The sequence below is a fragment of the Myxine glutinosa genome, unplaced genomic scaffold, assembly GCF_964187855.1.
Source record: "Myxine glutinosa unplaced genomic scaffold, kmMyxGlut1.1 SCAFFOLD_3230, whole genome shotgun sequence".
Classification (NCBI taxonomy): domain Eukaryota; kingdom Metazoa; phylum Chordata; class Myxini; order Myxiniformes; family Myxinidae; genus Myxine; species Myxine glutinosa.
This window is the reverse complement of record NW_027619323.1, coordinates 20592-33386: the sequence shown is the minus strand read 5'-3', so window position 1 is coordinate 33386 and position 12795 is coordinate 20592. Positions and strand designations below refer to the sequence as shown.

General features: G+C 42.9%; 1 protein-coding gene across 1 annotated transcript; it reads left to right on the top strand.

The window, feature by feature from the left end:
- Positions 1-482: 482 nt before the first annotated feature.
- LOC137419812 (uncharacterized) lies at positions 483-12585 on the top strand. The gene is made up of 2 exons (XM_078769585.1): positions 483-1036; positions 11112-12585. The coding sequence occupies exons 1-2, from the start codon at positions 485-487 to the stop codon at positions 11601-11603; spliced, it is 1044 nt and encodes a 347-aa protein (XP_078625711.1). The 5' UTR covers positions 483-484; the 3' UTR covers positions 11604-12585.
- The last annotated feature ends 210 nt before the right edge of the window (positions 12586-12795 follow it).

The following is a 12795-nucleotide window of genomic DNA, read 5'->3' as shown; positions in this document are numbered from 1 at the left end:
ATATATATATATATATATATATATATATACATATATATATATATATATATAAAAGTTCAAAACACACCTGGTCACAAGTGTGCCGCACCGACCGGGTCCTCAGTCGAGGTCCTCAGCATCATCCCGTTTCGGCCCTTCAACCTCGATACGGTCAGCTAAGGTGGGCCAGCAGGGGCACATACACATCCACATGCAGCAACTGCACCTGGATGCGTACATACCCCCACCCCCAAAATATGTATTTATATATATATGTGTATATATACATATATATATATATATACATATATATATATATATATATATATATATATATATATATATATATATATATATGTATATATATATATATATATATATATCGAGCAATATTATGATGTATATTTGATGCATGGTATCGCTTTAATTGACACCTTCATTGAGATAATGGATTTAATTTGGAAAAAGTTTTTTTCTGATTCACTTGTTTTCTCATCAGGATACAATGAGAGGGAACACTCTGCTTTGCTTTGGCTTGCTGCTGGCAGCAACGATCACCAATACATTCACCATCTTGCACTGCGATGACCGTGGCCGAGCGAAGAGTGAAGTGGCAGATGGTCAACCAACACCACCGAGCCCAAGGACTGACCCTGAGGCTTCAGCTGGAAACAAAAGATTCCTCTTCAAATCTCTTAAGTTCTTACTGAACTACACCACTCGGAACAAACCTTTTACACCTCGTGGAGCATGGACAATGTGGTACCTTCTGCGGTTGAGGACTTCTACTCTTGCACCCTCAGCCGACCTTCCTTACATCCCATCTGTTCGCTCTTCGTTAGCCTTTGACGTTCACCAGGATAAGTCAAAGGAAAGCCGAAGAAAATTGTCAGTGAGATTGCGACGCTCCACTCTATTGAACCTCGTCAACGTGAGCGAGGCCGTAAACTCTACCCATCATCCTCCCGTGGCATTGTGTTCTGAGACTCAGGCCTCCATGCTGCTCAGAGACACCTCCTTCTTGCGCTGGAACGTCTGGTGGCTCCTGCAACTATACGTGAGTCATACGACTTTTCAAAGACTGGGCAACCCCTTCCTCAAACTCCCTCATTTACCTGTCTTCTAAATGTGGTTAAGGGTGAGTGGGACAAACATATTGTAGATCAGGAGGTAAATATTGTGTCTGGTCAGGACGTGGACTTAAGAAGATCTAATTGCACAGAGATCGTTGTAAAAAATATTTTTAGCCGCGTCGCAAGATGCTGGTCATAGAGTGCCCTCTGCTGTTGTTGTTGTTGTTGTTCTTCTTGTTCTTCTTGTTCTTGCAGAGAAGACAAAACCTCAAAGCTCCACCCATTCTGGGAACCATATCTCCACCCATTTTGGGAGAGGCTTCATATAAACAAATATCCACCATTTTATTAACTCGCATAGCTTTGAGGCCTGTTTTGTAGGCCCGTGGTGTCTTCCTCTCTCACACAGTTTTATTTCAAATCAAATTCGATATATCATTCCGTTTTTCACAGTCGCTAACGTAGTTTTAGACTCGGTTGAAAAAAAACGGGAAGAAAATCTGATGAAAGTTGCCCTTTATAGAACGAAATGAATTCTCAAAGGCCTTTAACTTCAAGTCCATTGAGATATTTTTTTTTAAAATCGCGGCATGGTCAGTCATACACCGCCCGAAATAAGAGATGGGAAAATGCCGAGATATATTAAAAATTCGTCCATTTGATGACAATCGTCACGATGAAATATTTAATTTATACGTCGTCACAATAATGTGGAGAGGAGCATAGCTTCGTTCACGTGTCGCCACATACGGGAAATTGCCGAGATATATTTTTTTAAAATCGCGGCATGGTCAGTCATACACCGCCTGAAATAACAGACGGGAAAATGCCGAGATATATTAAAAATTCGTCGCCACACACGGGAAATTGCCGAGATATATTTTCACTTTGCACAAAAATAACATCAAGTAATCGAATCAATAGGAATGTCCTGTGCCTATAACATCGACGTTATAGGCACAGCTGCATCTAGGCATTGTGTAACATCGACGCGACTTTTGTTTTAATTAAAACTTTTTGTACTTGTTTAATCATCAACTGGAACAAAATACTTCTGCAGAAGTTGTCTTACTTTTGAGTTGAGGTATGAATGCAAAGCCACAGCACAATAAAGTAGTATTGAGTAAAAAGTAGCAAAAGCAATGGGTTTGGTGCAACAAAAATGATAATTATATGGCACAAGTAAAATGTTGTTTTCCTTAATCATACTATGAGAATGCTGCGAGTTGGTTTCCTCAAGTGAATTCCTCACAGTGAAATGTCAGGGCAGCAGGGGGCGATGTATCTGCACGATGTCTGTAGGTTGTTGGGAGCACTGTGTCTGAACAGATGTAGTGCCTTTAGGGGGTGCACAATTTATGCCCTTTAGGGGGTTCTGCATACATTTAGTGCCCGTAGAGCGCGCTGTATTTGCACAGATGTAGTACCTATAGAGGGCGCTGTTTCTGCACAGATATGGTACCTATAGGGGTGCTGTATCTGCACAGATTTAGTACCTGGAGGGGGCGCTTTCCCTGCACAGATTTAGTACCTGTAGGGGGCGCTGTATCTGCACAGGTTTAGTACCTGTAGGGGGCGCTCTATCTGCACAGATTTAGTATCTGTCGGGGGCTTTGTATCTGCACAGATATGTAGTGCCGAAAGGAGGCGCTGCATCTGCACAGATACAAAGCCCCCGACAGATACAAAATCTGTGCAGATAGAGCGCCCCCTACAGGTACTAAATCTGTGCAGATAGAGCGCCCCCTACAGGTATTAGTACCTGTAGGGGGCGCTCTATCTGCACAGATTTTGTATCTGTCGGGGGCTTTGTATCTGCACAGATATGTAGTGCCGAAAGGAGGCGCTGCATCTGCACAGATTTAGTACCTGTAGAATCTAACTAATGCTCTGTCGGGAATCGAACCAATTCCATTTAAGTATTTATGTTCCATATGTGGAATGTAAACCGATATACAAAGGGTCACAAATCTCCATGGACTACACTGAGTGTAAGGAGTGATTGCACGATCCTGTATGACCTAAAACAAAGAAATGAGGAGTCTTTTTGCCCAATCATTTCTGTATGCCACTCACAAATTAATTTTTATGTTTTATTCAAGTCTAAATAACTGCATCTTGATGGCTGGCCTAGCTAACTTGTATTAAAATACTCCGACATCCAAAAGCATCCCTCGTTTTTGATGAAACTTAACAATGAGGTGGCGGAAGGTTTTTTTAATACTAATAACCTATAAATAAATAGCTCTGTTCATATGTAAGAGTGGTCGATCTATGTGGACATGCACGCACTACATGCTTGCATGGTCATGCCTTCACTATGCTTCAGTCGGTGATGTGGTTACCTCCTGCCATGACACAGTCACCAAGATGACATTTTATACAATCAACGAACAGGTAAATCCTCCAAATGATATCTGTGGTTGGCATTTGTCAGGGTTCTTGTGTCTGGAGCTTCTGGGCCTCACTTTCACTATCACCTTCCTCTCTTGGGAATATCACAAATCCAAGTAGATCTCCAAAGCTGGGCACCACCTTAGATTCCATGACAATTTTCCACGACAATATCCATGACGATGCTTTGCAAGGCCAGAGCCCTTCCCCTGCCGTCCTCAGATTATAACGGTCCACAAAGTCTTCTTCCACATTGTCATGGATATGACATCCCGCTGTGAGCAGTTTCCGCTGCTTCCTATCTTGTCCCCCTTGAGGAAATGGAATTTAACATCTTCTGTTTCATTGGGATCCTGCAGGATGAGGCTGAGTCTCAACGTCTGCTTCATCCTCACCATGTATGCTTGTCTGTAGCACTTGCAGTCTCAGCTAGGACTTGCAACAGGACATTGGCTTTATTCTAGAATCTTCTGCCCTCACCTGAGATGTTCCCACCCTTCAGTTACAATGCCCTTCGTTGTGCTGTGGTTGCATTAATATTGTCACGCGATTCCCCTCTTGGTTAAGACCGTGGGATCGCGGATGGACTCGAGCTTAGTTGGAGGCGTTAATGCAATCCAATGGCGGTTCGATACATAGGCCGGGGGAAATACCGCGGCTTACCTTTCTGGCCCCGACGATGTCTTCCCCCTGTGGAAATTAACTCAAACTGAAACGAACGTGAAATGTACAGGGGAAAATAATGAAAGGATTCATTTAATAAATATCCGGACAGGAAAAGACGTGCTGGTAAATAAATGTCCTAAATCGGGACATCCCCACAACTCACTTCAAATACACAACACAGGAATTAATTAATAAAATTAAATTAACATTTCATTGTGTTCGTGTGTGATGCGTCTTAGCTGTCTGTAGATGTAGCGTCGGTCAGGAATCGTCCAGGCTCCGGTGTTCGGCACCCAAGCATGCAGTCTGGGCACGGCTCTGGTTGGCGCGAACCGCTCGGGCGTTGGCGCGAACACCCCACTCTGCACGGTCCGTCCCGTGCTGCACAGCACAGTACACAGGCACCAGGAGCATGACACAGGGGAGGATGATCGTCAGCGCTGGTCTCTCCACCATCCTTCGAACGTCCACACAGCAGAACAGGTCCAACACGAAGGGACAGTCAAGGGAAGGCAAGAGGCAAAGGGAAGAACTCTGGGCAGGAAGGAACCAGGAACGAGAAGGCCAAGGGAAGAAGAGAGGGAAAATGCCGGCGAGCGAGCGGTTTTACTCGCGATGTTCTGACGTCACTAGCGCTTTTTCTCCAACCAGTGCCTCGCTTCTCACCGCATTGGTGTCTTCTCATTGGCCGAGCGCTTTGCACCCTCCTCCCATGCCATTGGTCGGTGGCCAACCACAAGTCCTTCTTTTTCTCTCCAATCACGGGGAAGCTCTCTGCCCTTCCTCTGACCAATCGCACGTCTTCCCCTACTCTGCCAATCAGTGTGGTGCTTGCTACTCGCCCCCCCCCCTGGCCAATCAAGAGTCCTCCTTGGCATGGCTATTGCCTGCTTGTTCGATGTTTGTCGCCATGGTGGCATACTGCGCGGTTGCTGCCTGCTTGTCTTTCCGGTTTGTTTTATCGTCAGTCATTGTAAGGGGGGGATTTAATTAATGTGTGCACTAAGGGCCTATCTAAGTGTCTATAAGAGTGCGTTGCCATAATGGACAAAGGGTAGATCACAGGTTTCACATACAATGGAGTCTTATCCTTATCCCCGAGAACTATTTATCACTGGATCATCCTCGTATGATCAGAGGTACACACTTAATCCGACATTCGGTCCAGACAGGTCCTCTACTTATTGTACATCGAGGTGGTTCTAGCTATCACGATCATCGGAGCACCTACCTATGCAGATCTACCTGGATCCAGATATTCCCCCTACCCCAAAATTATAACAATATGTTGTCATCCCACTATTTTATTTTAGCTCCATTTTGCCTATTTATTATACATCACTTCCTGCCACTCTCCCTTTCCAGAAGCCTCGATACGTATATAATTGTTAAACAAAAGTGGGAATTTGCCTCTTTGTCCACCCAAGAGGCCTGCCTCATGGTGACAGAACATCGAGATTGATTTTGGGAAGGCATTACAGATGTCTGTCAAGCATGTTCCACCGCTGTTCATTTTCCAAAAGATGAGAACTTGTCAGCTGCTCGGGCTGGAGGACATATTTGGTGTGTTTATATGACTGCCATTTGCCTTGTATAATAATAAGTGACTTGGATGTGGAACTGATGGTGACACACACTGGTTCTCTTTGACCTTGAATTAAATCAAGAGGACATTGAATGAGAAATGCTAGCAAGACGAAGCTGACGCTTCGGGTGTTACGCCTTCATCGGAGAAATAAATAGGGTCAATTCCAGAAACGTCGGCTTCTCTTTGCTTCCTACAGCTGTTAGCACACACTAATCGACAACAGAAGGTGGATGGAGGTTAGGTTTTCACCCCTGTCTGTTTGTTACTTTTGAAAATCGAAGATTTTTCAAGTATATTGGTTGGTCTTGTGCATTATTCTGTCTGTTTTTCTATCTGTTTGTCTGTATGTCAGTTGTCTACAGGTCACAATTTTCAACCGAACTTCAGGAAACCTCAGCAAATGGTGGGGTTGGTCATAAGCAAGAAGCCTATTGTTTTTGGGGCCGAAAGTTCAATAGGTCAACGTAGGCCAAAGGTTACCAACTTTGACAAATCTCTAAAATCCTCAATTGTCATCCAATTGACTTGAAATTTGAAGAGGATTTGCATATATGGTCACTGAATTCAACCACCAACTATTTTTGAGGTCGACATAGGCCAAAAGGTCAACATAGGCCAAAAGGTCAACATAGGCCAAAAGGTCAACATAGGCCAAAAGGTCAACATAAGCCAAAAGGTCAACATCGGCCAAATTTCTAAAATCCACAATTTTCATCCGATTGACTTGAAATTTGAAGAGGATTTGCATATCTGATCACTGAATTATACCACCAATTATTATATTTTAGGTCAACAATGGCCAAAAGGTCAACATAAACCAAATTTCTAAAATCCACAACTTTCATCCAATTGACTTGAAATTTGAAGAGGATTTGCATATCTGATCACTGAATTATACCACCAATTATTATATTTTAGGTCAACAATGGCCAAAAGGTCAACATAAACCAAATTTCTAAAATCCACAACTTTCATCCAATTGACTTTAAATTTGAAGAGGATTTGCATATATGGTCACTGAATTCAACCACCAACTATTTTTGAGGTCAACATAGGCCAAAAGGTCAACATAGGCCAAAAGGTCAACAAAGGCCATATTTCTAAAATCCTCAATTGTCATCCAATGAACTTGAAATTTGAAGAGGATTTGCATGTCTGGTCACTGAATTCAACTCCCAATTATTTTTGAGGTCAACATCGGCCAAAAGGTCAACATAGGCCAGATTTTTTAAATCCTCATTTTCATCTGATTGACTTGAAATTTTAAGAGGATTTGCATATCTGGACACTGAATTCAACTATCAATTTTTTTTTTTAGGTCATCGTAGGCCAACATCTTATTTTAGGGATCTTGCAAGTATCGTGCTATGCACGACATAATTACTTGTTTGTCTGTTTGTGAACAAGATATCTCAAAAGGTTGTGGACGGATTCGGACGAAATTTGGCAGATAGGTAGTGTATTTGACAAGGATGAAATGATTAGATTTTGGTGAAGATCTGGATCAGAATCCGGCTCGTATAATTTAAGTGATTCTTCACCATTGGGAGATGGGGCCAAAACGATACATAACACGATATCTCAAAAAGTTGTGGACGGATTTGGAAGAAACTTGGTGGCTAGATTGGGTGTGTGATAAGGAATAATTGATTTAGTTTTGGCGAAGATCTGAATATGAATTCGGATACGATAATTATTTAATTTTTAAGTGATTCTTCACCATTGAGAGATATGGCGAAAAGCGATAAATAACATATTTGAAAAAGTTGTGGACGAGTTATGACTAAACTTGGTGGATGAGTTTGTTCGGTGACAAGAACAAGCCGATTAGATTTTGGTTCAGGTCCGAATCCAGATCCTGCCTAGCAGTGGTATACAAAATGTAAGCTGTTCAGCTTGGCTGAGGTTTGCGCTCTACCGAGAGCCCTTCCAGTTTAATTTGAATACTATATTTTGAACACGAATCAGTAAACAAACCTGTAGTTTAGCAGTACTCTGGCTCTCAAATCGTCCCGATCACATACGGGCAGAGAGGAGAGGAGAGGAGAGGAGAGGAGTGAGATGTTTTTTCTCCCTGTTGCCTGCCTGGCAGTCAAACAAAATTGAAAATCATTCCAAACAGGAAACTTACTGAATTTTTTTATGCCTCCGCCCCCGAAGGTGATCGGAGGCATTATGTTTTCGTGTTGTCCGTCTGCCCGTACAGGCTAAACCTCGTGTCTGATGAAGACAAAACTTTCAGGATAGGAGTGACACACCCATCCATGCGGAATGTATTTACGATAATTGTGACGTCATAGGTCACGTGGTATGGCAGCCAGATTGGATTAAACCCAAATAATTTTTAAAAATTCTCAGCAACCGCTGAATGGAAACATTTGAAACTTGGCACATTATCAAGTACTCCCAATGGGGAACAAAAGCATGATAATGGTGACATCATCGGTGAAGTGGTACACCAGCCATAAATGTTTTAATCCAATGCCTTATCCTAAAAATCTGAAATTGCATGCAAATGATAAAATTTTTGGAATTTGTATTGATATGTTAAATTTATGACATCATAGGTCACTTCAGACTTTTATGTAAAATCCTGTATACAGGGGTGGTTGGTAGTCCCATTTCTCTGAATGCGTGTCGGATTGATTTTCTGGGACTTTGAAATGATTCACACACTCATTTGACGTCTGTTGCACTTGTGCTTGGTCAACCTGTACTTTTCTGTTTCTGACAACTTCCAGTCTCCTTAAACCCCTTGTACTACTCTCTTTTTTTTCTTTCTTTTTTGTATACTGAATCGAGGCTCGTGAAAGAGCTAACATTTATTTCACAAACAAATCAACCAGACAAACAAAATATATAAAAAGATACTAGTATCTGATATATACGAGTATCTAGTAGTATCTAGATACTAGTAGTATCTAGATACTAGTATCTGGTACTAGTTTGCAATGGCGGGTTCCTTCCATTATGATCTAACTTAGGCTGACAATTTATCTAAATTGATTTCCAAACGTAATTGGTTTTAGTCCATTGTGGTATCCATCACCTGCTCATTGTCCAATGTACATGGCATGCATATGAGTACAGTTCTCCTCTTTGGTATCGTTTGGTTTGGCCCAACATCCAGAGCTCCATCTCCAGCATCACCTCCAGTCCTGCTCTTCCTTCCAGTCCATCAGAATTATGGTACACTGCGACTTCAGATCTAACCCTACATATCTGCAATCATATTCATTTTACGACTGCTTATTCCCCCACCATCCTGTCATCAATGTGCAAACCGTCAACCTTTTTTGTTTCACTCTTACATGAGCATTATAGTTAATTTAAATACTTAACCCTTGGAGGCAGTGATTGAGGCCCACAAGGTTTTTTTGTTGCAAAAACTATGCTGTACAATTTTTTTTGGGGGAATGAGCCTCATTTTCACCGACTTTCATGTTACACAAAATTCAGTGACATAAAAAAAAATTCATCCAGGATCATGGCAAAATCTTCATTCTTCACTTATAACCTGAAAATCCGACACAAATACAGGCCTAGGGCCTTCGACCCGCATAAATGTTGTACTACTATGTTATATCATTATTTTCTTGAAATGAGCCTCATTATATGCTCCTATAACTTGGTTACAAATAATTCAGTGACAAAAATATGAAAATTTAAAAACTTTACACGAATACATTTGTGGGGCCTCTGAGGCCCAATGGCTGCATAGGAGTAGGATTTTGGACAGTTGTGGACATATACTTTCTAAATAAAAGGATTAGTGAATCATATTTTTTGAGCAAATACTCCTCCATGAGCCTCAACCTTTTAGAGAAAAAAAGTTGAAAAAGCCAAGAACAATAAAAAAAATTGCAAAAAAGAAAGAAAAAGATTCATTACTTGTATGGGATTCTTCCAACTAATAGGATCAATGATTCACATTTTCTGAGCAAATACACATCCATGAGCATTGACTTGGATTGAAAAAGGATATGAAAGAAAAAATATATATCTAAAAGATATTTTTTAAACATCACACAAATACATCCGTTGGGCCTCCGAGGCCCAATGGCTGCGTTTATGTAGGATTTTTGACACCTGCATCTAAGGGTTAAAACGTCATATCTTCAGTGGACTTCACCCCATAATACACACATGGGGTGCCTGCCTCTTCACCCAGCAAGGGGCCTATGGTGGCCCTTTTGACCCCTGGTTGTCCCTTTTTTCATGAGAGCTGGACACCCTAGCCTCAATAAGTGTGTACTTGTCACTGTCACTCAAGCTTTTGGGTCTCACTATCTGCCATGATCTTTCCTAGGAAAACCACATTTCAAATCTGGCCTCCAAAGCCAGTCGCCGACTGGGCATCCTCTGTCGTGCGAAGTCCTTCCTTGGCACACCTGAGCTCCTCACCACATACAAGGCTTTCATCCGCAGCTCAATGGAATACTGCTCTCCCCTCTGGGCTGGTGCTCCTGCCTCACACCTAGCTCGTCTTCATGCTGTTGAAACCAAAGCATTCAGAATCATTGGAATCTCCCGCGATGAAGCTAACTCCAAGGGCCTCTCACTCACTCACAGCAGGCAGGTTGGTGGTCTTTCCGTCTTCAACCGACTCCTCTCTGGCCTTGCCCCCCCAGCTCTCTCTGGGCTCTGTCCCGCAAATATTCCTACAGGTCGCACAAGATCTGCCTGCAACCCCCTTATGGTTAAACTGCCAAAATCAAGACTCTCTGCTCACCTTCACGCCTTCATTCCTCTTTTCTCCCGCCTCTGGAACAAACTCCCTCACTCTCTTCAATCCCACTCCACCCTCCAGGTCTTTAAAACAGCTGTTCACCACCATCTCTTATCTTCCCCCATCCAAAACCTTGATCTTTTCTACCCCCGCTAATTTCACCCCAATTCCACTTTTTTGAAATACCAACTTCTGTCCTGGAAGTCCTTGGTGTCCTTGTGTTTTATACTTTTCCCACCCCCCCCCCCCCCCTTCCCACGCCTCCTCCCCCCAAGCCCTCTCCCTCCCACACATCTCCCTGCTCTCAAATGTTGTGTTTGTGTGCTTCCCCTTCTCTCCCCATCTTGTCTGCCGCTCCCTCTTTTTATATATTTTGTTTGTCTGGTTGATTTGTTTGTGAAGTAAATGTTAGCTCTTTCACGAGCCTCGATTCAGTATACAAAAAAAAAACAACAACAACTTATTTGGCCGTTTTCAGCAGAAGGCTGCGGGGTAGCATCATTGTCTGAGCATGCAGCTGGGCCACTGATGCAATGCCCCCTATTGAAATGCCCCCCCCCTTCATTTAATGGGCTTATGAAAAAATTGTGTGAATAATATATGGAGCTGAAGCCATCTGTAGATGCTGTAGGGTGTTTAAAAATGATCTAAGTGTCTCTATTTGGCATGTCTTTGTGTACAGGAAGCGAACCTTCCACCTGCTGAGGCGGTTGTGTTTGAGCGCACACTATCAGACCTTGAGGCGTGTGGCCTACCTTCGGATCTGGCAACTTTCCGAGCAACATTCAGCCTTTATAAGGCCTTGATGTATTTCCTATTAGCGCAAGAACCAAACATGGGGCCACAACCACGGGGAATCTGGTTGGCCATCATCGGCGTCCTTGAGGATAGCGGAGGGAGTGAAGTGATGGAAGAGGAGCAAGTGGAAAACCCAGGGGAGCTGGAGGTTTCACCTGAAAAACGAAATGACACTGTTACAAACGTACAAACATCAGACCGACAACTGGACTATCAAGCTAAGAACGATAAATTCTGCAATTCAAAGAGTTATGTGGCTGTTGTGCAGAACATGATTGTACTGGGCACAGCAGATGTACGAGTGGTGACGTCAATAATCTTGAGGCATCTTCATCGGCACTTGGGCTTGGTGCTGGAGACCCTCAACAACTGCTGATGATCAAAGTGTGGAGCAGGTTTGATTAACACCTTTAGTTTCCGATGCCTGTTCACATAGTTTCCCAGTTGTCCCTGAGGTTGTGGTTTGTTGCTGCTATTCACTCCAGCGGGAGCACCCCGTGATATTGGGGTCACCCCTCGTCATACCGGAAGCACCTCGTGATACCGGAAGCGCTCCATGAGACCAACGATGTGACTGGAATACTCAAGAAATCTTCTAGAACCAAAATCGCTTCACACCTTGACGTGGCAATGTCCCTTCGGACTGCTTTGATCGGGTATTTATTCTATGACGAGGACCTTCTTTGGGAATCTTCAAGGGATGCAACAGAACTTTTTTTTATGCGTTGACTTTTCATAACTTATTTTTGCCAGAAAAGATTTGCATGCTTGCGTCGAGTATGGGGAAACGTTTTGATCCGAACGATGCAGACCTGGTACTTGCACGAAGTTAATAAGGACATTTCGAGGTCTTCTCCTATTCCAGGAAGGACGCTGCAATGACGAAGCCTGAGGGTTTTTTCTTATTTTTCTTAGGAGTTATCGTAGTTGCACACCAGGTTCCTAAACCAGGTCGTGTCCACGAGACCCCAGAAATGTTGCACTAAGTGGGCCTCAACAGCCGACCATTTTGAATTGGAGATGGCAATGGTGGCAGTGCTGAGAAACTGTGGGTCTTTGCACCCACTGGTGGGTCTCGTCTCGCACGAATTGTCCACGATGGGCAAAACATGGCGACGAGGTTGGTTTATTTTATTTTTAAAACATGCAGTGACGTCATAGCGTATGCATTTAATATAAATATATTGATAAGACGTTTGCTCAGAAATGCATCCTGGTTAGACTCCGGACAGGAATGGTATATTTTTGTAGTTATTTACCGACAAAGCCCCAGTTACTTTTCTGCTTTGGATTCTATTGCAAGTTGTTTATATACTGTATATCGTTAAGTGTTGCACATAAACGGTTAATTACGTTGATTATGCATCTCCAGCTTTCATTTCAATATGTAAAGGAGAGAGTTATGGCCGCAAGGTTTATTTAAGGTTTTATATTTGCTATATGGACGATCCATTTATTACGTACGCAAAGATGGTGGGATTTTTGACCACCTCCCATTCCTTTCTCTCACCACTCCTTCAGTCACCCCTTTTCTGTTGGGGGGGGGGGCGGGGGGGGTTGCCCAGGAC

What these genes read in the sequence shown, in the direction of transcription:
- LOC137419812 (XM_078769585.1), top strand. Translation starts at nt 485, where the DNA reads ATGAGAGGGAACACTCTGCTTTGCTTTGGCTTGCTGCTGGCAGCAACG. An exon ending in GGTGGCTCCTGCAACTATAC is followed by an intron (nt 1,037 to 11,111) that starts GTGAGTCATACG and finishes CTTTGTGTACAG; the next exon opens with GAAGCGAACCTTCCACCTGC.